The 23,958-nt window shown below is 57.2% G+C and overlaps 2 protein-coding genes across 5 annotated transcripts in view; one reads left to right on the forward strand and one right to left on the reverse strand.

Moving 5' to 3' along the window:
- PSKH1 (protein serine kinase H1) overlaps window positions 1–8,788 on the forward strand; it is an 84,041-nt gene extending 75,253 nt beyond the window's left edge. For 3 of the 4 annotated variants that reach the window (XM_043526109.1, XM_043526108.1, XM_037877385.2), the window contains exon 3: window positions 946–8,788. In XM_043526109.1, the coding sequence (XP_043382044.1) occupies window positions 946–1,263 (318 nt within the window). In that variant the 3' untranslated portion in view covers window positions 1,264–8,788. The remainder of the gene's footprint in view (window positions 1–945) is intronic. The other variant, XM_037877386.2, reaches the window with a different exon arrangement.
- Window positions 8,789–13,329: 4,541 nt separating this feature from the next.
- Window positions 13,330–18,754, reverse strand: CTRL (chymotrypsin like). Its single transcript, XM_037877866.1, has 7 exons — window positions 18,703–18,754; window positions 17,615–17,718; window positions 16,311–16,390; window positions 15,494–15,575; window positions 14,739–14,919; window positions 14,176–14,309; window positions 13,330–13,581 (listed from the first exon to the last, which is right to left on the reverse strand). The coding sequence occupies exons 1-7, from the start codon at window positions 18,752–18,754 to the stop codon at window positions 13,420–13,422; spliced, it is 795 nt and encodes a 264-aa protein (XP_037733794.1). The 3' UTR covers window positions 13,330–13,419.
- Between the last annotated feature and the right edge of the window lie 5,204 nt (window positions 18,755–23,958).

Genomic DNA, 23,958 nt, shown 5'->3' on the forward strand with positions numbered 1-23,958 from the left:
GAATTCCACATTTCTAATACTCAAGCAGATACTTGCCGTGGGTTATTCATTAACAGCTCACAGGCTGAAATTTGGTCAAATAAATTATTTATCCCCAGAACTGAAAAATGAACACTTTTCTAGAAATCACACACTGCCAGTGGGCAGGAAAAAGGCTAAATTCACAGGAGCCTTTGTTCACAACAAACCATTCAGCTGACCCTGCTGACGAACATTTAATTAGTGGGCTCTGTCAAGTAGGGAAGATGAATTTCAGGGGAGCAGGGACTCTGACTATGCAGAATGGTGGGAGGCTTTTCTGAGATTCTGTTGAAGTGTGACACATCAGAGCAAATGGCTGTCATGGCAGGGGGGTGGGATCAGCAGGGTCATGGGTGTTTGAAATGTACGTTTGTCAGTTTTAAAGAAATTGTGCCCCCCAAAACAACATACTGAAAGGATTGTAACCCCGGCCCAGAGCACTAGCATGGAATGTAAAGCCAAAGGGTCACATCCTCCGCCATAGCTCCACTGGGGCCATACTGATTCCCACCAGCTGAGAACCAGGCCCAAATATGTGTGTTGTTGGTAAGGGCCAGTGGCCTGCAGAGCAGGGGAACAGAGTTCAGGATCTGGCAGGTGCCTTCAGTCTTTGGGGCTCAGAGTCCAGCAGAGGAGAAGGAATGGTGATCTGCAGTGGACCCCGGTAGCCCGTTCGGCAGTGTCATTTGGTGGGGGCTGACGGAAGTCTCTGACGCTCTGTGTCCTGACACTGCCCTAGTTATAACTTCGGGACTTGAGGCTGGATGAGTGAGGGGAAGTGCCCTGGGGATGCCTACAAGTGAAATAAATCAGTGCTCGGCACTTAGGGGCATGGCTGGCCCTCCTTGGGCGGGGAGGGGTGGTGCTTGTCTAACGAAGTCATGGGGAATATTGTGTTCTCATAATTTCCTTTTAATTTTTCAGCCCTGGCCCAGCGTGTCCAATCTGGCCAAGGACTTCATTGATCGCCTGCTCACAGTGGATCCCAGTGACAGGATGACAGCTCTTCAAGCCTTAAAGCACCCCTGGGTAGTCAGCATGGCAGCCTCCTCATCCATGAAGAATCTGCATCGCTCCATCTCTCAGAACCTCCTCAAGAGGGCGTCCTCTCGCTGCCAAAGCACCAAATCGGCCCAGTCCACCCGCTCCAGCCGCTCCACCAAATCCAATAAGTCGCGGCGGGTACGGGAACGGGAGCTGCGGGAGCTCAACCTGCGCTACCAGCAGCAATACAATGGCTGAGGACTCGGCAGGAAACCGCCAGCTGTCTTCCCAGGAGCACTTCCTCTGGTGCAGATGTGCAACGTTCCCACTCGGCGGGGAGCACCCAGGCTCCTCCTGCAGGAGTGAGCCTACATGTGCACGAAGCTCGTGGGACATGGAACCTTTGCACCCCAGCCCCCCACAACGGGCACTCCTCACTTGGGTGGGCTGCGTCTCGGAGCCTGGTGCAGGAAGTGGAGCAGTGAAAGCCTTCCTTGTGCTCATTCAGGTCCAGAGTGAAGGTCAAAGTTCAGGGCCTCAAGTACTCAGCAGATTAGGGAGCCACAAAGAGAAAAGCCCCCTCCCCAGCCCAGGAGTTTGGCTGCCTTTAGTTATTTATTGATTCCAGAATGTTAAGTCCCTATACATGCTTGGACAGTATTTATATTGGACTCCATGATGCCTTTCCATTGATGCTGGTGGGAGTCACACGCACAGCTAGGGTTGGAATTGCTGTGACTCAGTGAGGAGCATGATGCAGAGAGGTTTCCCCCAAAGACCCCGGTGACTGTGACAGCGTCACAGGTTACTCATGCTGGTTAAGGATTGATTGTGATATCGGCGCCCTGGAGTGCAGATCGTCTGCAGTCACAGTTCCCCTTTGCCCTGACTGCAGGTTCCTGACTGTGGGGAGGAGAGAGGATGAGAATCCTGCAGGAGCAAGACGCTTCGCAGGACACCTTTTAAAAACGTCTTTTCTAAAGCAAACCCCGTGGCTAGCCCTGGCCCCCACCCCTGCGCTAGCACTCAAGAAGATCTCCTCTGTCTCGGGAAGTGTAAGGCTTGTGAGCCAGTGCAGAGCAGCTGAGGCAGGCACAAAGGGAGGGTGCGGAGGTGTCAGGAGAGGCCACTTTGGACATATTTTGAGGCAAAAAGCACGAGGACAAATAGAAGCAGAGGTTGGTGCTGGCAGGGGCCCCTCTGATCTGGGCGTCCTCAGAGGCGAGCTGGCGTTCCTTCTTGCTGCTGGGTTTAAGGTTTTGGATTCTCACCCTCGTGTTGCACCATGGACCCGACAGATGGATGGTTCCAACTGTGCCCTGTTACCAGGCCAAAACTGTGACTGCCCCAGCCATTACCCACTGCCTCCCATTCGGCCACGCACGCTGATTCTGCCAGCGCCTGGCCTGCTTGGCACCCCAGGCCTGCCTTTGGGATAGCTTCAGAGCAGGCTACGGTGTGCACAAGAGAGTGGGATGGGGGCAGTCATGTCACCACAGAAACACCTTGTTAACACTGGGATGGGAGCCTTTCCTACCAGATACTCAACCTGGAGCATCAGCCCTGGTTACACGTGCCAGGCCTCAGGAAGCACTGCTCCAGGCGCTCCCTGCTCTGTCAGGGGTCACTCGGCTCCTTATTTTCCTCTTTGGACTTAAGGCAGAGTCATCTCTGCCGTGACCTTGTGCAGGGTGTGTCATTCCCTATGGTAGGAGGCGCTAAAACCCTGATCTCCAGAGTCCCAGACCACTGCCTTACCCACAAGCCTTTCCAAAGTCTTTCTCCTCCCTTGTGTAGGATAAATGAAGCTGCAGAAAAGGCCAGATTGCCACGTGCTGAGTTCTGGTCTAATCCAATGTGTTCCCTCCCCGTCTCAGTTCCTGACTGGGACAGAACCTGCGGGAACATCTGTCTCACCCAGGAGAGTCTTCCCTCCAGGCTGGCAGCCATTACTCTTCAGAACGCTGCAGCCATAGAGCCCATTTCCTTGGCAATTGAGTTATCATGGGATACATCATCCAGAAAGGTCCCGTGTGACGTCACTTGTGGCAGATGTAGGGCCTAATATGGGAAACAAAATTCCTTTATAGAGGTCGTATCAGCTCTGGACAAAGCCAGTTCTTGGTGACTCAGTGTGAGGCTCACAAGGTCTGTCTTGCTTTCAGGTGTGTGTGTGACACTGCATGATGGCGTGACCTAGGCCTTGCATCTGTGATGCAGGCTGCGATCCTGATACCAACTGGCCTCTCATTGGTTTGATTAGTGTCCCTCTAAAGAGAGACAGGCTGATCCCACACTCCTTCTGGGCTTCTTGCAAGCAGAGCTCCAGTTCTCACCGATGCAACCTGGTCTCTTCCATGGGAAACCTCTGAGTACACTTGGGCACACACAACAGGAGCAGTGCAGATCATCGTGTTGGCCTTTCACCTCTTGGTTTCAGTTGGGTGGTTCGCCCCCTCTTAGTTCTAACAACTTACGCCCAGACAGTAGCCATATGTAAGCAAAGAGGGGACAGTGGAGGTTTCCTGGTGGGAGGGGGAGTCCAAGCTCCTCTTGGAACCTCCCACCTCAGCAGAGGCTGGTGGCAGGAATCCCACTAGCTGAGCGCAGGTTACAAAAGTGCTTGGGCTGGGTTGTCTTTGGAAATGGGCTGCAGTCGCAGATAGTTCTGCTAATGAGCCCAGTTCGTCTGCTGTGCACATGCCCTCGATCTGCTGGGCTGGAATTCTGCCTTGCCTGCTCTCTGGACTCCCTCCCTTCGTCTGTTTCATGCAAGCATCTCGACTCTCTCCACCTGACCTGAGACTCGGGAGTGTCTCCCTTTGGAAATGCCTCATTTGTGGATTTCACAGGTTAAACACTGCCCCCATTCCCCGACAGTCTGCCTGCATGCATTTTACCTGTCTCCCTCTTTTCCCTCTTAACTAGGGTTCTTGAGTTTTGGCCTAGTGTGAGTTTGGGACACTTGCTCCAGTATTGAATAATCTCAGAAATAACGCAGTGATTGTGTATCTGTGCCCTGGGTGAGGTCTGTATCTCACTTGTCTGGGAGCTCTCTGGGACACACTGTACCCAGAGAGAAATCTCCTGCTCAGTAAGTGAAAATTGTCCCTCTCCCCGCATTTGACAGTGAAATATGACTGAAGTTAGGGTGACACCTAGTGGCAAATCGCAGTATATCATCTTGCAGAGAGAGAGCTCTTTGCGTTTTGTTTCCTTATAGTTACGAGTGAGGCATCTCCGTGTTTGGTATGTAGGGGACTTGGTGAGGTTGTAGGGGGCGTGCTCTCAATCAGATCAGACAGAGCTGTCAGAGCCATTGAATAATTTTTGTCTTTAATATGAGTGCACCTCCCTTTTTATTCCTTTGGCGAAACTGCCCAGATTGTAATGCCCAGTTTTCTGTCCCCTGACGAGACGTCGTCCATAGCAGAGCAGCATATTGGACTGGTGAGGCAGGGGAACGATTCTTGACCATGTGTGCTTGAACCATTGGCACAGAAATTGTGATACACTAGCGTCTGAATTCCAGTTAGGAGTATTTCTGTCTGCCACTGGGCTCTCCTCAGATGTCTGAGCAGAATCGTTACAGTTATGCTACTTGACATCTCTGATAGCCACCCCAGCCTTTCCCTCTATCCGCGTATGGCCCAGTGTTTGCTGTCATAGGGTGCTAGGCTTGTGGAGTCACACAAATAGTGAAGGTAGCTGGCTGGTTATGTGAGGGGCTAATGGAGGGGTAGAAGGGCAGCGAGCTCCTTGACTCCCTCTTTCCACCTGTACCAGGAGAACATTAGTTTGTGAATGTTTCATTTGCATTTTGCACCTGAAAAAGTTTTTCTGCCCAACCGTGTTCTCTTCCCTGTGGGTAGAAGTGGCTGGATTATTCGTGCACATGGACAATCGGATGAATTTGTCCCTTCTGTTCCCAAATAATTGATTTTTACAAGTGTGCTCTTTGTAACTGCTCAGCAAACTGCTCATGGGAACGAATTTTAGCCAACAGGTTGTTTGAAAACTTCACTTTGGCTGCTTTGCTGTTCATTATCCTTGGTGTGTGATTGGTCACCTAAGTCACATGACATTGTTTGCTCCTCCTGTAAGCAGGAGAGTAGTGCCTAGGGAATGACAAGTTACCTTCTCCTCATGTGGGTATGGGTATAGGTCTGAAGAGCAGCCACTTGCCACATACGAGTGCAAATGAATGTTCACGTGGACAAAGGCAAGAAGCTGGCTGAATAGGACATCTGTTCAGTCTTCCGTTGCCAACTAGTGAACACCAGCATTCGACTGGTTCTGCCTTGTTGCAGAAATCTCATGGGTTGTGAGGAGAAAGTAGAGAGTAAACGTGCTGAGACTGGAAGCAATCACTTGGTGACCTAGTAAATTGTCCTCCTGGGACCAGCTCTCAAATTGCTGCTTTCCACCCTATTCCCTGGGAAATGCTCCTTTAAGGAGTGAAGGGAAATACATGTGTCTGTCTATTGGAACTTAGCAATACTGTGTGAAATGGTCTCTTCACTCTGACGAGGAGTTTCAGCTTGCTTGCTCTTTCGCAGGAGGTGGATCTGGCTTCGCAGAATGCTGTCCCTTGGATCCTGCATGTTTTGGAGCATTAGTGGAAATAACAAAGGGCTTCCAAGGAGAACAGTAGGTGGGCTGCAAACGGAGGATGCGACTTTGGATCCCACTTATGAATGTATTGGAGGTGGACAAGGTCCCTCACCAAAGCCTTTGACAAGGTCCCTCACCAAAGGTTCTTAAGCAAACTATGCAGTTATGGCGTAAGAGGGAAGGTCCTCTCATGGTTAAAAAATGGGAAACAAAAGTGTTGGAATAAATAGTCAGTTTTCACACTAGAGAGAGGTAAAGAGCTGCGTCCCCCAGGGATCTGTAGTGGGACCCGCGCTGTTCAACACATTCACAAATGATCTGGGAAAGGGGGTGAATAGGGAGGAGGCAAAATTTGCAGATGATACAAAATTACTCGAAGAATTACTTGTGAAGGCCAAAATTATAACTGGGTTAAAAAATGGCTATTAGCCAAAATGGTCATGGACGCAGCCTTGATTATTCTACTCCTGATCCCTCCCAGTGCAACGCCAGACAGCTAAATGCCAAGCTGATGGGGAAGAGGTCAGTGCTGCTTCATGAAGTATTCCAAAATAATGGTGATATCTTACATAATATTCAGATTGCAGTAGAACCCAGTAGCCCCTGTCAGGTTCAGGGCCCCGTTGTATTCGGAGCTATGCAAACACAGATGAAGGCATGGCCTCTGCTCCCACGAGCTTTACAGGTTTAAGAAGTAGGTGAGATCAGCTAGGGAGTGCTGGCATGCTGCTTTGGGTGGTGACTTGGAAACCAGCTGCAATGAAGTTCCTGCAACAGGTTTGGGAATAATCAGCCTGCAGACATTCTAACCTCTTTGGGCTGGGTGGTTTAGTTCTTCTAATGTCTTTTCTGGTAACTTTCCATTGCTTCTTCCTTCCTCCTCCTCCATCCTGCTCCTTGTCCCACATTCTGGACTCTGCGCTCTGCCATGTGGACATATTTGGTTGAAATACTGATGCCCGACATACTGTATTAGGGCTGTGGGGAGACTGAGGCTGGGCACACGGACATGCACTTCTCTAGTGACCCAGCACTTTTACAGTAAAAGATGAGAGTTTTTAATGTCGTCATGTGGCCCCCAAAATGATTGTGGCTGATCTGGGCAGGACAGCGGGCTCTGTCTCTCTCTGAGGCCTTTGTCAGAGCCTAGGCTAACAGTGTGCACCAAGCAAGGCACTTGGGCATAAAAACCATGGAGCGATGTTGGATTTATTGTTTCTGCGGCTCTGGGCTCACTAAAGAGACCCCACATCACCTACTGATTATTGAAAAGGGCTTCAAGTCCCCAAGTGCGGCTCCTTCCTTCTGGAGTGGCAGCTTGGTGGAGCCAGCTCTTTGGCTAGTCCCATTAAAGCTGCCCTGTTGACTGCAGTATTTTGCCGTAGATGCCAAGATACAGCTATAGGGGCAGATTGTTCCCTGTGGCCTGCTCATGCCAGGGGAGGAGAGGTGGACAGAGCTCTGCTCTGCCATGAAGGGGGAGCAGCTGGCATAGGAAGATGCTATGTCACCTCTGCCAGTTTCATGCTAGCAGAGGGTACGCTGCACAAGAGGAATTGCCTGCTGCCAACCTCTGACCAAAGTACAGTCATTATGTGATGTCTGAGCAGCACAGTAACAGACCCGGAGGATCTGGTCCAACATCTTGAAGAACCAGCCAGGCCCATTCAGGGGAGCACATGGACTCTCCTAGGGGCATGCTGCCCTCATTAATGTTTACAGTAGGATGGGAAGGGCCAGGATCAGTAACAATTCTTGTATTGCTACCAAAGTGCCCACCCAGAACAGGAGCATCCCTGTCTCTGGGGTCACAGCTCGGGCCCGTAGATCATCTCTCCTCAACCTGCCTTCTCTTTATCCAGGACCTGTCTGGTAGGAAGGAGATCGCTTCATGTCAGAATATAATCCCTCTTGTCCCTTATGCAAACCAACCACCCAACCCAGCCTGCATGGTGTGTGGGTAATGCAGCCCTGCCGAGGCCATGTCACATCTTACATGACATCCTCCTGCAAACTCTGATTTTTGATTTATAGCTCACATTCATCTGATTTGCAGTAATATTAAAAATCCGTAATAGTGTGTGACTAGAAGAGACGGGAGCCAACAGTGGCTTCCTAGAGAATCAAACACTTGGAAAGCATTGCAGAAAGCTGCTCCTTACTGCACACTGAAAGGGCTGTTGCATGTGCCTAGTGGGCATCTGTGTGTGTGTTTCACACATGCCCTTGCAGTTTCCAAATCTCCTGTATCTCTTGAAAAACTATCACTAAGTGCCTGTGCTATTTGATGCCTCGTACCAGACTTTGTGAGGACTATGTTGATGCTCTCCCTATCACGAGGCTTCTGCTGCTTTGTTCAGACTATTCATCTCCACCCCCAGAAAGCCTAGATAACTCTGCAGCCCTTTAACGCTACAGGGGCACGTGCCTGCGCGTCAGACGTGTGCATTACTGAGCAGGGGCGTTGCCAAAGACGTGCAATAGGAAGGGTGTTCTCTGGTGCTGCTGCGTGCCCAGAGCACAGCTTTGTCCCTTGCCGCTCTGACCATTCCCTTGGTGAACAGTGCCTGGAAGGAGAGGCCACTGCCTGCCTGACGATATTCCCTTCTCCATCTGCATTTCCCTCTGTCCTCCTATGCACAACATACTGTAGATTCTCTCCTCGGTACCAGACGAGCTGCTGACTGCTGCTCTGAGAACTTTGCACTGTGGTTGCTTTTCGACTGTGGAAGAAATCTGGGCCAAATGTAGGTACCTGGTAGGCAGAGCACCTGCCATGAGCACACATAAAGATGCTGTGATCCTTTCTGTTACCTTTCATGACACAAAGATGCCTCTTAGAAGCCCTCAGGACAGGAGGTCTTGATATGCTGGCTCCAGTTTTGTTGCCAGGTCGTCCCTTGCCATGTAGGAGCTGCTGAAGGTACTCGCATCATGTCCCACTTTATCTCCTCTCAAAAGGATGCGCTGTTTGTCTTGAGAAGTATCCGGTTCTGTGATTTGCCTTTGATTCCTTTTGTACACTAAGGAATCTCTTGTAGAGTGAGATCTGATCCATGGTACTTACCCTGTAATGTTAAAATGAGTGTATAGAATTATTTATTTTGTGTATCCAGTCTGTTAAATGTGTAAATGTATCCGGTGTATCCAATAAACGTTTTGTCCTCGTTCCCTGGCTGGGGCCTGCTCTCTCCCGGACACCCAAAGGAGGGGGCTTTTATGGGGTTACAGTTGCTGAATGTATCTGGGGCTGAGTGATGCCTACTTGCGCTCCACTCCTCTCCCAAACACAGCAGGTGCGGCAGTGAGTCGGGGACCCTTTATGAGGAGACCTTGCTACTTCCCTTAAGGAAACGTTGCATTGTCCCCATTAAAGTAATAGTGGTTGCCATTTCTGTAGGCTGTCTTCAGCCAAGGATCTGCAAGCACTTGGCAGCAGAGGGAAGGCCTACGGAGGTGAGATCTTCAAAGGTCTCAAAGGGAGTTAGGCACCCATCTCTCACTGAAAGCCACTGGGAGTTGGTTCTCCTTCAACGTGCTCTTCATGCTGTCTGGGCAGGACCTAAGATTGTGTGTTTGCGGAAGTGCACAGCAGATCTTTGGGTGCTCACCATTATTGCCAGTAGATAACCTGCTGTCCGCGAGCAGCCCTAGCCAGTAGCACAAAGTCTTGGCTTAATCTTCTGCTCTTCCCGTGGGGCACTCTCCCCAGCCAGCCGGAGCTGCCTAGGAGAGGGCTTTCTCCAATAGATGTAGCTCCCCTTCTTGCTTTGATCCTATTGCTCCTGTGTCACCCTGACTGACAAGGAGGCCGAAGGGCAGACACCCTGAGTTGGTAGCAGGTTCACCTCTGCCCTGAGCTCTTTGTCTCTCCTTATCTGTCATTTCGTCAGCCCCCGCTCAGGGCGGCTGCTCTTCGGCAAGCTCCCTCCATTGTTGCTCCTCTGGTAAAGGGGGCCCAGGTGTGAACCCCCATTCCAGGTGGAGCTGCAGCACAGCCCTAGAGAATGATGCTGGCCCTGGCCCGGTGCGACTGCCTACGCAGCCCTCCACCACACAGGCCTTTGCAAACCCCTGCCTCTGGTGCTCTCCATTAGTACCTGTGTGTCGGCCATTGCTGCTTGCTGGGATTGCCTCAGAGCCGTTAGCTGCCTTTCCCCAGGATGTCTCATTGGATCAGTTCCTGCCCCTAGGTCCTGCTGGATAGCTCTCTCGCCTGATTCTCCACGCTCCGAAGATGCTAAAGGAACCAGTCCAAAGCTTGCTCCCTGCGGTGACCCCCAACGCCTCCCTGCTGTTTTTTGCAGACAGGCACTTGGCTGCCTTGTCTGGTCCATGACAAGCTGGAAGCTTACGGGTTTTGCAATGAAGATGTTGTGAGATAGCTGCAGCCCTTTGTTCATCTCCCAGGCTGGCCCTGATCCTGTACTCTCACCCCTCTCACTCGATAGCTCTGCTAAACACAAGCAGACATCTTGCTCTGGCCTGATGTTTCCATTCCCAGCAGGGAGCCCAATGTGTAGCTACTAGCCTGCAGGGCAAGGATCTTCCCAAGCTCCTCTGCTCTGCTCTCTTGTTGCCTAACGGGGAAGTCCTGGCACCCCCGCCCCAAGCGGGGACACCCTGCCCTGCCCCACCCCAGGATGCTGGGAGCTGGGTCCTGGCTCTGGTATAAATAAATGCACTGATGCCAGTGGTAGGAGACTCTAATGAGCAGACTCTGTATATCCTCTAGGGCTAATCCAGGCAAAGCAGCTGGGGACTCCTCGCTTATGCTTAAAAAACCCTTGCCCCTCAGCATTCAAGCAGAATAGGAATAGTAAATTCTCCTTTTTTATTGTCTTCCCCCAGCATGAAGACAAGTCCCTTCTTCCAGGCTGTGGGGGAAGCAGTCAGCAAAGTCTTTTGAGCACAATGGCTTGTCTGATGGCTACAGGCCTTGTGTTGGGGAGGAGGTGACGCCTCTTGTGTTGAATGAGTGTTCACATTTGGGCTTCTCCCCTGACTGTGGGCCATCCACGGGCTTAGGAAACATTTTTATAGTTATGGAGCAAACTTTTCAACAGTACCTGATAACATGGGCTACAGACAGGATAAGTACGATTAATACATGCAGCATCCTGCTAGCATTTCATAAAGACTACACACATGGTTATAACTGTCTGTTCTAACTTCACACAGGTGAGCCAGATGGGGTTCCAGCTGTGCATTTGTCAGTGGTCAGTGAGGCCTCAGGCTGTGGCATGAGCTGGCACTTGGTCTGCCAGATGCCTTGGAGGAAACCAAGTATACAGTATCAGCACAGTTCCTTTTACCAACCAGCCCTGCAATCTTGTCAAGCAATGATCACAGGTTTGTTGGACAGACCTATCTTCTGGGGACCCAGGCCAGCTGGCTGCCATATCAACAAAGAGCCAGAGGCTGAAAGTCGGGTCCTGAATTAGCCGATTCATTAGTTTACCTGGGACTGACATCAGGCTGACCCGTCTGTAGTGCCCTGAGTCATCCCTATTAAATGTGGGAACTATGTTAGCAGGCTGCTGGTCCTCTGGCATGTCCCCCAGCTGGCTCAGTGGTTCCTTCAAGCCCCTTGGATGTGAGTTTTCTGAGCCTGGTGGTTTGAAAATGGTTAAGTTTAGCAAATGCTGCTTGGGGTGTGTGTGTGTAGGGATGGGTAAATGCCCTGGCCTGGGGGGTGTCGGGGGGGCAGTGCTGTGTAAATATCTGGCCTAGGTGTGTGTGTGTGTGGGGGGGAGCTGCTGTGTAAATACCCTGGCCTGGGTGTGTGTATGGGGAGAGGAGGGGGTGCTGTGTAAATGCCCTGGTGTGGTGGGGGGCAGGGAATGGTGTGTAAATGCCCTGCCCTGGGGTGTGTGACCAGGGTTTCCCTAGGGGCTGGCTGTGGTCCCACTGAGCCGGCTGCAGGGGCAGGCACTTAGAACTGGGGCCCGTCCCTGGTTTTGTTCAGGGCAGAGACCTGTGATTTGGTGCCAGTGACACCAGTTTGGGCTCTGCTGGTGACTGTCACATGCCTGGTGCTCAGAGAACGGGGGGGCTGCAAGCAGCCAGTGCTGCCTCCCCTGCAGGTGGGTATCATTGTAAGTGGGGAGCTGGGTAAGGGGTGTCATGGGGGTGGAGAAGTGGGCACCCATTTCCCTCCCCCTCCTGCGTGGGAACAGGGCCCCTGGGCAGCCCTAGGGGCAGGATGGGAGAGGACTGTTGCCCCTTGGTGCTTCCACCTAGTCCTGACCTCTCCCCTCTAGTCTGCCCAGCCTCCACTTGGCTCAGTCCTCCCCACCCCCTCGCGTCCTGCCTAATTCCTCTGAGTCACCCCCCTGACCTGCACGCACTCCCACAAGCCCCCCAAACACCCACAGCCCTGTAGGCTCAGAGCATCCACCCCAGGCTCAGCGCATTCTGCTGTGGTGCCCAGCAGCCCCCTGCCTGGGAAACCACCTCCCCTGCCAGGTGAGACTGGAGAAGCCCATGGACTGCAGGAACCAGGGGCCCATGGAGAACCAGCCTCCTGGGGCTGTAAGGCAGACCCGTGGTGGCAGCAGGTGGCACTGCACCAGGGGCACAGCGGAGCTGACAGAGGGGCAGGGCTGGGGCTCTATTAACCCGTACTGAGCCGATGTCCCTGGGGCTGTCTGTATGTACGTGGCAGCCTAGTGGGATCCCGAACTCCTGTTTTATCTCACCCTTTCCCTCTTTCTCCAGCGGGTCCATATGGCCTGAGCTGCCCGGAGCTGGGCTGGGCACTGCCTGGGAATCTACCCGGCACAGTGACCTTCCTGCCCTGGGCCCCCCACTTGCACCCGCTGTGAGCAGAGGGGTGAGGGTGGCTCACAAGCCAGGTAGCAGCTCAGCAGAGCTGGGGCAAGGGCGGCTGGTACCGGAGAGGAGCCTAGAGGCTTGGGGTTCAGAGGTGGGGCCAGAAGGTCTGTGTAGACAGGCTGCCCCAAGGGCGTGGGGATGGAGTTCAAGCCTCAGAGCATGGCCCAGGACCCATGTCCTTCAGCCAGCTCTGCCCAGGCACCCCCACTTTGGTGCTCTGCTGCACCCAGCTGGGCCTGCAGATGAACAGCTGCCAAAGTGACTGCCCCACACGGAGCCCCCATCCCATCCTGGGCAGTGGGCAAAGCAGCCTTTCCAGGGAGCATGGTCACTTGGACAGAGGGCCCCGGCCTGCACAGACCATTCCTCTTCTCCCCTAGGGCTTCCTGGGCGTGGCAGTATGGGGGCAGAACAGGCCAGCAGGACATAGGAAGTGGCTCTGCAGGCTCATAGGGGATTAACTCCAGCTTGAGCAGGGCCCATTGGGCTGGCCCCTAGCATGCAGGGAGGGCATCTGTATGGCACAGCCAATTGACAGACCCCCCCCCCCGGGGAAGGGCATGTGGGCAACATGCTGGGACTGACGGACCCCCCCAGGGAAGGGTGTGTGGGCAACGTGCTGGGACTGTCAGAGAGGGCAGAGGATCTGGTCTCACCTGAGACCCCCCCTCCCCCCCCGAGCTGGCTCCATTGCCCCAGGCTCCTCACACACCTGGTCCCTCCCTGCACAGCGTGGGGCTGGACATGGGGAGCCAGGACACCCCTGGTGCTGCAGGGGCTGAGCACAGAGGAGCTGGACAAAACATCGGCTGCACAGAACAAACCCTTTATTCCTTTGTCCAGAGCCTGCAGGAGGAAGTCCCGGGCTCTCAGCGGCCCGCTGGCCCAGGCCAACACTGCCTGCGCTCCCTGGCGCTTTGCAGCAACGTGTCAGGGCCCTGGGCTGCTCTGCCCAGCCAGGCACTAGTTGGAGGCCAGGACGCTGTCGATCCAGGTGCGGAAGGCGCTGACTCGGCCGTACACGGCAGGTGTCTGGACGTTGCAGTTGCTATTTCCCCAGGAGACGATCCCAATCAGGGTCCAGGCTGCCCCTTTCAGGTACACGAGTGGCCCGCCCGAGTCCCCCTGGCGAGAGAGCAGGGAAGACGTGGCACCATGCCAGGGCACGGTGCAAGAGAGAGGCCGTGCCTGGGCACTGGCAGGAGGAGGGCTCCCTGGGGTGCTAGCTGAGTGTAGGCGAGGGGCTCTGGAGAGATCCTTTCCCCTCTCCCACCCAGCCTGCCCTGTGCCCCTCCCCCACACCGATCCACCCTGCCCTGTGCCCTTCCTCATCCTGCTCTGTGCCCCTCCCCACACCCCTCCACCCTGCCCTGGGCCCCTCCCTCCCCAGCCTGCCCTGGGCCCCTCCCCACTCCTCTACTGAGACTGACCTGTTCAACTCCCCCTCTCCCTCTCCTGTGTCCCTCATGCCCTGTGCCCCTCCCCCCACCCATCCTGCACTATGCCCTTCCCCTTCCTCTGCCCCTCCCTCTCTCCTCTGCTGACCCTGCCCTGTGCCCTCCCCCACCCATTCACCCTGCCCTGTGCCCCTCCCTCTCTCCCGCCCAGCCTGGCCTGTGCCCCTCCCCCTCCCCATCCTGCCCTGTGTCCCTTCCCCTCCCACGCCCACCCTGCCCTGTGCCCAACACCCCTTCTGTGGGTGACATTACAGATCTTTACCTGGCAGGAGGAGGCGCCGGCCCCCCCAGCACAGAGCATGGAGTTGGTGATGCGGCTGCCCCAGTATTGCTGGCACCGGCTCACCGTGACCAGGGGCAGGGCCACCTGCTGCAGCCGGACGGCCCCACCGCTCGCTGGGAAACAAACCCCCGATCAGGGCCGAGTGTGGGGACAGCCAGACACAGACACACACAGAGACGTACCTGCTGGCTGCCCTGCCCTGGCAGGATGCCCCCGGCACTGGGCTGCCCCCGCTGGGCTCTCTGTCGCGTGGCTGGGGTGGGGTGCGGCTGGACCACTCGGGCACTGAGCACACAGCGGCGCGGGTGGCTAGGATGCTGCAGCATTGGCAGCCTAGTACCCGTCCAGCCCCAGGCAGACCCACAGCAGAGCCCTTGCTGGGCCCCAGGCCAGGCACCGTGGTGCCCGCTGGTTTCATTGCCATGCATTGGCCAGGTGCCCCAGCGCTGGGTGCTGCATGAAGCCCACATGGGTGGGCATGAGGCACAAGCTGCCCCATGTCTGACCCCCAGTGGCCCCCCCCAGGGGCTGTGCGTATGTACCGGTGCCGCTGGTCCGCCCCCAGCCAGTGGTGATGCACGTGGGGTTGGCCGACAGTGACTCGCCGGCCGTGGCCAGGCAGACAGGGGACACGCGGGCGCCCAGCTGGGCGGGGGAGGAGAGCTTCAGCAGGGTAATGTCGTTGTTCATGGTGTTGGCGTTCCAGTAGGGGTGGGTGATCACCTGGAGGGGGGAGGGACAAGCAGCCCTTAGCACCGGGGGGGGGGAGGGAGGCTAGGGTCACCCCAGGGGCAATGCCGTCCCGCCCCACTCGCTCGCTGGATCCTGCCTGCCCCGAGGGACAGTGCTGAGCTGGGCATGGGGCCTCCAGGCAGCTCCCCCCCTCGCCTCGCTAACTGCCCTTTCCCAGGGCTCCCGTGGCACTGGCCTGGGTGAGTACAAGGGACTGGGCTGCACTCCCCAAGGGCTCGCTCCCGGCCAGGGCCTCCCGGGCTCCCATCGCCTGGTAACGGGCCCATCTCCAGGAGGCACAGGGAGCCGCGGGCGGAGCTGGGCAAGGAACCTGACTTGTCCCTACACCCATCCCTGCTCTGTGGAGAACGGGCTCCCATGCCTGGCCATGCCACTGCCAAGCGGTGCTGGGAAGGGGGTTTGCTTCTGCCAGCCCCTTTTCTTCCCCCACCAGGGCCCAGCCCCAGGCACAGAGCTGGGGTGCCTGCCCCTGGGCTCTGTGGGACTGCCCAGCATCTTGCCCCCCTCTCTGCAGGATCCCAGATGGCGTTCAGTGGCGACTCACCTTGGCAATGGTCTTGACCTGGACTGGCTCAGCTCCGGAGCTCCTGTCGTACTCCCCAAGGACAGCAAAGTGAGTCCCAGCTCTGCAAGGGAGAGAGCCAGTGGGGCTGGGCACCTGGGCAGGGGTTGCTGAGCCCACCCCCAGGGATTCGCCCTAGTAACCCTCACTTGCACCAGGATCCCCTGAGCCCTCCAGTGGCCACCTCTGCCTGCCCCAGCCTAGGGGAGCTGCCCTGTGGCACAAGCAAGCGTCTCCTCCGCTGAGCCCCAGAGGGGCCCAGACTCCAGCCAGAGGAGACGGCACCAGGGAGGCTCAGCCATGGTGGAGCAGGGGGGCCCCTCCTCCGCAGGGGTGTTTGTTAACTGCGGATGGAGCAGCAGCGTCCGGGTCTCGGGCCCTGGGTTGGCAGTAGGGAACTGGCAGGAAGGGCTGGGGCTGGGGCAGCCCCAGGGCAGGTTGGCTCTTTGTTTTCCTGGGAAGAATGGAGCCAATCTCACCTCTGGCTAGCGGCCCAGCTTCCCGCCCCCTCCCCTTGCCAGGCCCTAGGCAGTGCCCCAGCTCTGGAACCCTCTGCTCACCTGGAGAGCAGAGCCATGATCTTACCGCTGCCCTTTGGTCTTATCTCTGCGCCCAGCTCCCCCAGGCCCCCGACTTGCTCTGCTTAGCCCAAGGTGCCCCGCTGCCCTGCTGGGACTGGGTGCGGGGCAGCTGGGGGGTCTCGCTCACTGGGGCTGTCCTTTGCCCGGGCGGAGCCGTGGCACCAGCCAATGCAGAGCGGCTCCAGCGACTGGCCTGGCCTGCAGCACCGTCTCCTTACCTGACATTGCAGTGGGCAGCCGTCACCACCCAGTTCTGGTTGATTAGGGAGCCACCGCAGAAGTGGAAGCCGGTGCTGGTCTGGAATGAGAATGGCACGGAGGAGAGGGAGCCTGGGATGGGCTGAGGGACCCACCCTGGCATTTGCCCAGCGCTCCAGGCCCGGGGGGCCCTGAGCTGCCTGACTGCAGATTGGCACTTAGCCTGGCATTGGCAGGCTCTGCCTCTGGGTCGCTGGCACCACCACAAACCGAAATGCCATCCAGAGCCTCCTGCGCTCTGTGCCCTGCTCCCCCTCCTGATCCACCAGCTGGGAGCAGCATCCATCCCTGGGCGTGGGGCCCAGCTCCCTCCATTACTCGTCCTTCCTGGCAGTCCCTGGGATCACGGCCCGGTGCCCACAGGCCATGGCAAGTCCCTGGGGATCCCATTGCAGCCATCGCGGACCCCGCCAGGCCCAGGGCCGCATGCCTGCTCAGCACTCCTCATTCCTAGCGGCGCTGTCCCAGCCTAGCTGTGCATGCCCAGCTGCAGGGCACAATGCAATGGGTGCGCTAGTCGGGCCCCGCACGCTCAGGGCTTTCCAAGCGATCGCCCTGGGGGTGCTGCTTCCCAGGCTTGGGTGCTGCAGGCAGGGCTTGTGTCTGCACAAGCCAAGTTGCTTTGGATTTCTTCCTAAGACACGGCCAGGGCACGAAAGGCCCTGCTACGATCGGAGATTCCCAGCACCGGCTGCTCCCGCTCCAAGCACCTGGGCAGCACTTTTTAGCTCTAATTCCAGGGCGGATAGACTGGCTTGTGGATTAGCCAGGCCACTGAACATCCCGGGGGGCCCCGGCCTGTGCTGATCCCACAGCTGGACCCTGACAGCTGGAATTTCCCACCCTTTGAATGCATCTTATTTAGGGTGGGAAATTCCTTGATCAGTTTTGTCAAACAAGCGGGATGCAGAGGAACATGTGGTGGGAGGGGGGCTGTGATACCAGCCCCCCACGGGGGGGAGGCAGGGCTTGGGCAGGGGGCAGGCAGGGCTCGAGCAAGCAGCAACGCCAGCCCTATGCAGGCTGGGGGGCTAGGGCCCTCTCCTCTGTCCCATGCCCTTAGAACAGTGATGGGGCAGCCCAGCCCGGGGGCTTCCTGCACTGACCCAGCCCAGACCCTGCGAGCCAGCGCTGCTCAGCAGGGCCCTGGGTGAGGTCTGTGCTGCGCAGCATGTCAGACTGGGGCAGCTGGGCTCTGAGCTGGCGCCCAGGCCCCTGTCCCTGCCTTGCCTGGCACAGGGCCACCATGAGGAGGGAGCATTACCTGCAGGGACACTTGCCAAGGCCAGGAGCCGGGCACCGCGTTCTCCCCATTGACGATTCTCTGCAAGTTGCTCACGACTGGTCGGATTGCGGGGACCCCACAGCCTGGAGATGGAAAACCAGCCCTGCTCAGCGTCTAGGGAGCTCGCTCAGCAGCCACTGCTGGGCTCAGGCCAGTCCCAATCTGCAGGGGCGAGCTCCCTGTGGGGGCTGGTGGTCACCAAGGGGTCTGGGTCAGTCACCTGGGAGCTGGCAGTCACTGAGGGGGCTGGGCGAGCTGCCTGTGGGATCTGGGTGAGTCACTTGGGGGATGGCAGTCACCGAGGGGGCTGGGCGAGCTGCCCATGGGGCTGGCGGTCACTGAGGGGTCTGGGTGAGTCACCGGGGGCTGACTGTCACCCAGTGATCTGGGGTCTGGCGGTCACCGAGAGGTCAGGGCGCACTGCCTGTAGGGCTGGCACCAAGGGGTCCGGGCAAGCTGCCCATGGGGCTGGCAGTCACTGAGGGGTCTGGGCACACCGCCCGTGGGTGGTGGGGGTCCTGGCTGGGTCAGAGCAGCCACGCCAGTCTCCCCAGCCGTGGGGCTCAGTCCACAGTAGGCATTGCTGGCACACCGGGAAGGCTGGTCCCCTTGGCAGCTGGCTGAGCAGAGCAGGGGAGCCCCCCTGGCAGTGTCCTCTTGGACAGGAGTGCAGCTGGGAGGGGGGCAGCTGGCACCCAGGCAGTGCCAGGCTGAAGGCACCTTGTTTGTGTGAACAGGCGCTGCTCGCGTACTGCCACAGGCCCCCTGGCGCTAACAGGGCAGCAGTACCCAGCACTGCCCCGCGGGGGTCCCACGGAGCTGTCTCCACACAGGCCAAAGGGGCAGATTGGCAGTTCGCTGGCCCATTTGCCCACGTAGCCCAGGGTCGGTGTCCCTGCTCAGTGGCTACACCCGGCTCCCAGCATCTCCTTTCGCTTCCACCACGGCCAAACCAGAGAGGCCCAGCGGCTGGGCGCTGCACCAGGGACTGCCCCTGCGCTCAGCCCGGCTCCAGCTGCAGTGCCTTGGGGGCACCGTTGCAGCGCCCGCAGATGGGCATCACTTACCAGAGGCGCTTGCCAGGAGGGCCAGGCAGAGAGCCGCATGCAGGAAAGCCATGCTGGGTCAGTGCTCACAGCTGTGCCAGGCTGCCCAGAGCCACGCACTTTATACCCTCTGGGTGCCCTGGGACCGCCAGTCACGCACGGAGCAGGGCTGAGCTTCTGCTCTGCCCAGGCCTTGAGCTGACAGTGACAGGCCAAATATAGCATCTCCCTGCCCCCGCTGCCCTGTGTGCGCTGCTAGGAGCAGGTGTCGGCTGGCTGGGGGTGTGCATCCAGGTGAGAGAGTGCACAGCTGGTGGCAGGCTGCCCCTTCCCAGTCCCACCCCCTCCTGCCACCCGGCACCTCCCTTGGGGGTTGGGACACATGGGAAATGAGTTGGTGGAGTCTCAGCCTAGGCCTCAGTTTGGCACATGGGGTATGACTGGCAGAGTCTCATCAGGTCAGCCCAGGGCTGGACTAGCACGGGGCAGGCGGGGTGGGTCTGAGAGGCATTGGCAGAGACGGGAGGGCGCCCAGGGCTGGACTAGCATGGGGCTGGGACCGAGGGACAGCTGCAGAGCTGTGGGTGTGGGGGCAGGGCTCATGCCTGGCCGAGCTGCATGGGGGAGCCTGGCCAGCCCCTGCCCTGACTGGGCCTGGCACATCGTCCTGGCATGAGCACAGATCTCCTCCACCAGGACAGTTACAGCTCTGCTCACTCAGACGTGCCCCAACACCCGGGGTGGCCCCGGCAGGCGCAGAGTGTCTCTGGCAGAGGGCAGCTCAGAGCAGAGCTTGGCATTGGGCTGGTTTTCCCTGGCTCATGTCCAGTGCACCTGTGGGGGGTCTCATGCTGGCCAGCTGGAGCAGGTGTCGGTGGCACCTTCTTCCCAGGGACTGCGAACTCTCAAGGCCGAGCCAGCTCTGCTGGGCTTGAGTGCTCAGGGACCTGGTGTGTCGCTGGCAAAGCAGGCACCAGCTTATGCCAAAGTCCCCATACCCAGTGGCGGATTAGCCACTGGGCCAGTGGGGCCAGCATCCAGGGGCCCTGGCCAATTGGGGGGCCCCTGGAAAAATGGGCACCCCCGCACCCTGACTGACCCACCCACCCATCTGGCGCTCCTGCTGGGGAGCAGGGTTGGAGCATGGGGGCAGGTGGAAGGAGTGGGGGGGGCCCACTTGTTCTGGCCCAGGGCCCCACAAACCCCTAATCCGCCTCTGCCCCTGCCACACTTGGCTACTGTCAAATCCAGGCAGGGATTACTCCAGATCACCTGTGTGTCAATAGCATTCACAGTATGAAAACGCGCGTTGGGTTTAGCCCTGCTCCGTGCGTGACTGGCGGTCCCGGGGCGTCCAGAGGGTATAAAGTGCGTGGCTCTGGGCAGCCTGGCACAGCTGTGAGCACTGACCCAGCATGGCTGTCCTGCACGCGGCTCTCTGCCTGGCCCTCCTGGCAAGCGCCTCTGGTAAGCGATGGCCATCTGCGGGTGCTGCGACGGTGCCCCCAAGGCACTGCAGCTGGAGCCTGGCTGAGCGCAGGGGCAGCCCCTGGTGCAGCACCCTGCCGCTGGGCCTCTCCGGCTTGGCCGTGGTGGAAGTGAAAGGAGATGCTGGGAGCTGGGTGTAGCCACTGAGCAGGGACACCGACCCTGGGCTACGCGGGCAAATCGAGCGCTTGTGAGTTGCTGTCTGCGTTAATTTCACGTAACCGCTGTAGCCCACTCTGTGAGGTACTCGCTGAGCATTTGCCCTGGGAGCTGCCAGACCTGGGAGTCACCAGTCAGGAGAGAGACGTGAATGAGATCGAAATTCTGGCTTCCAACAAAAGGTCTTATCTCCTGCCCAGCCCAGCCGGCCCAGCGACACCAGACTAACTATCAGCGGCCAATGACTTTGTTGATTGCTCTCGCCTCATACAGAGGAGATGTGCAAATGAATTATTCCCTGACACGGGGAAACTGTATCTTGATGCTGCTTGGACTCTGGGGACCAGGGTTTCTAGGCATAAGCAGGAGATCCCCAGTGTTTAGCCTGGGTTAGCCCAAGAGACATATACAGCTTGCTTATTATAGAAGCTTCTGTTACCCTTTGCCAGTTAAGACTGTAACTCATTTGTGTGTGTATTTACCTGCTTTAACTTTGTAAAGAACTCTCTTATTTCCTTCCCCTAGTTAAGAACTCTGTAGATGGTTTGTTATAGGATTGGCTACAAGCATTGTCTTTGGTGTGAGATCTAAGGTGCAATTGTCCTGGGGTAAGTGACTAGTCCTTAGGGACTGGAAGTAACATAAATATTGCTGTGATCTTTGGTGTAGGGAACCCTCTATCACAAAGCTGGGCTCCCCGGGTGGCAAGACAGACAGAGTGCCTGAGTTAAGGCTGTTGCAGTGCCTGAGACATTCACACGTGATACTTTATTGGTGAAATCTCAGCATAGAACCATGAAATCTAAGTATAGACCCCAAAGGCCCACACCCCGCTCAGCCTCCTCCCCTGGAAGCCCTGCCCACATTCCACCCCCAGCCCTGCTTGGCCCCCTTGCCCAGGACTCGTGCCTGTTTCCCCCCTTCCCGAGACCCCCTCCACCCACTGCTTACGCCTCTGCACCTCCTCCCCGCAGACTCCCCACCCACCCACCAGCCGTGAGCCAGCCGGCCAGCCACTCATGCAGGCATTCCTCTCGCCCCCAGCCCACCCTCGCCTGCCTGCCGAGCCAGCCGGCCCCCTCCCCAAGACCCTCCCCCAGCCCAGCCACTCTTGTGCACGCACCTCGTCTCCCCCAGCCCCTGCCACCCGCCCGCCAGCTGGCTGCTCATGCGCTGCAAAGTTTGCCAGTGGATTTATCAGTTGTCTATAAAGGGCTGAGGGCTCCCCACCATGGCCAACGAGTGAGCCCCTGAGCTGGGCTCCAGCTGGCTCACTGGTACTTTGAGAGGCACACAGCTGTGTGTGTGTGTGTGTGTGTGTGTGTGTGTGTGTGTGTGTGTGTGTACACACACAAGAGTCACACAGCTCCTCCTCTGAGCTTCTTTGATGTCCACAGCCCTTGGCTGGGACTCCTCTGCCTCACTCACGCGCCCCGTTCTGCACCTGGTGGATGCTCCTGCCATGCCTCTCCGGGCCAAAGCCTTGGGCTTGCACTACCCCAGGCTGCTACTTAGCTGAACTTTCCTGGGTCGGGGGAGTACATTGCTAGTCCCTGGATCCTGTGGCTTCTTCCTCCTCCAGGCTGCGAACTGCAGCCCCCCCCCCCCACCTGCACCCCTTTCCCCCAAAAAGGAGTTGGTCTAATGCTCTCAGACCCTTATCTGCCCAATGGATCTGTCACCTTTGGGGAGCTCATTGTATTTTTGAGAAGTTTTCTAACCTTTCCCAATTGAAGGCTATTGCTGTCCGCCCTGCCGTCACTAGATGCCAGTGCTTTCACTGGCATGATGTAGGATTTGTTCTAACATGCCCAGGACAGTGCCCTAAAGCATTGAAAGGGAAAAGATCAGACCGGGTAAGTGATGCTCAGTGGGGGTAGTTCGGAATTAGCCAGAGGGCTTTCCTTTCAGAGCTCCTCCGCTTCTAGGTTCATCTCCAGTGTTTCAACAAACACAGCAAGAGCTACCTCCAGCATGCCCCTTCACTGACAGTACCTATGCACAAGTATTGGATGAGACTAACTTGTGATTGGGGCACCAGAACAGGGGGTGCCCGAGGTCCATGGCCCCATCACTTTTATTTTTTACCAGCCGTAAGGGTGAGCAACAGGGGCGAGGGGCAGAGCAAAGCAAGTGGGGGGTGGGGTCTTGTGGGGAAGAGGCGGGGTGGAGCCTCAGGGGAAGTGTAAGGGCAGGGGCTCAGGGAGAAGAAGGGCAAGGGCAGGGTCTTGGGGGCAGCACGGGGAGCCACAGTTTGGGCACAGGTGGCCCCCCACTTTTAGGGAGCTTTCGCCGCTCCTGCTTCTGATGTGTGTGTTTAATAGGTACCTACATGGGGAACAATATTTAATAATGGGTCTTCAGTCCAACAGAGAAAGGTCTAACACGATCCAATGGCTGGAAGCTGAAGCCAGACAAATTCAGACTGGAAATAATGTGTGAATTAGTAACAGTGAAAGTACTTAACCATTGGAACAATTTACCAAGTGTTGGATTCTCCATTCTGACAATTTTAATATCAGGCCTGGCTGTTTTTTTCAAAGCTCTGCTCCAGGAATTATTTGGGGGAAGTTCTCTGGCCTGTGCTATGCAGGAGGTCAGACTAGATGATCACAATGGTCCCTGCTAGCCTTGGAATCGCTGACAAATGACCTGTTAATCTCCAGTGCAGCAAGCGGGTTTTCACCCCAATTGCTCTGCAATCCCATTTGCTGCGAGCTGTGCAGCCCTGGCTTCCACTTCCCCAGCAGACAGAGGGATGCAGGGGCCTTCATGTGCTCTATTTCCCCCCAGAGATTTGGGGCTGATCTACACACAGGTTTGGTACCTCGACATTTAACCCTTTGGCTTTAGAAACCAAGGGAGTGACCCCGGAGCAGCCTGGGATCGCCGCGAGGCCGGGAGATGAGCTGTAAACAGCTTTATGGCGCTGCGTGCCCGGGTCTCCCAATGCCTGGCAGTGATGGGATTTCATTCCGCCCCACCGTCCCGCCTCCTGGGGTAGAGCAGCCAATCAGGGCTGCTGCAAGAGACAGGCAGCGTTCTCTCCCCACCCCTCAGGAGCCCACACTGTTCTCACGGGGGTGGGGGAGCTAACGAGCCCGGCAGCTAAGGGTAGCTCTGCCCCTTCTCCCCCTGTGAGCACTGGGGACGGGACGGCGCTTCTTCCCCTTCTCCCTCCTGCAACACCTGGCTTGGGAATAGGGTCAGGGGGCTCTGCTGCAGCCCCCTCAAGCCTGGGAGAAGAGGTGAAGAGCCCCAGGGGGAGCAGAGATGGGTCGGGGGGGGCAGAGTTGATGTGGGAACTGGTGGGATAGGACTAATTTGGAGGCTGGAGGACAGGAGCAGCTGCTGGGCAGGAGATGGGCAGAGGTGAGGTGACAGCTTTTGCTGCAGGGGCCAAAATCACCTCACCCAATCCATCTGGCTCCACTGGTTGGCAGAGAGAAAGATGCACCCCCCCCTTGCACACCCACATACACGCACAACCACACACCGACCCCACCCAAGCACCGACAGCCCTGCGCTTGTTTGGATGCAGTTATTGTGTCTGCGTGGATGGTAAGTCAGTGACGCTTCCCCATAGAAGGGAGGGGCCAAGACCCACAAATGTGATTCACGTGTCTGTTG

The sequence above is a fragment of the Chelonia mydas genome, chromosome 12 (assembly GCF_015237465.2).
Source record: "Chelonia mydas isolate rCheMyd1 chromosome 12, rCheMyd1.pri.v2, whole genome shotgun sequence".
Taxonomy (NCBI): Eukaryota; Metazoa; Chordata; order Testudines; family Cheloniidae; genus Chelonia; species Chelonia mydas.

What these genes read in the sequence shown, in the direction of transcription:
- CTRL (XM_037877866.1), bottom strand. Translation starts at nt 18,754, where the DNA reads ATGGCTTTCCTGCATGCGGCTCTCTGCCTGGCCCTCCTGGCAAGCGCC. An exon ending in AGGTCAAGACCATTGCCAAG is followed by an intron (nt 14,920 to 15,493) that starts GTGAGTCGCCAC and finishes TCCCCCCTCCAG; the next exon opens with GTGATCACCCACCCCTACTG. An exon ending in GGGGCGGACCAGCGGCACCG is followed by an intron (nt 14,310 to 14,738) that starts GTACATACGCAC and finishes TTTGTTTCCCAG; the next exon opens with CGAGCGGTGGGGCCGTCCGG.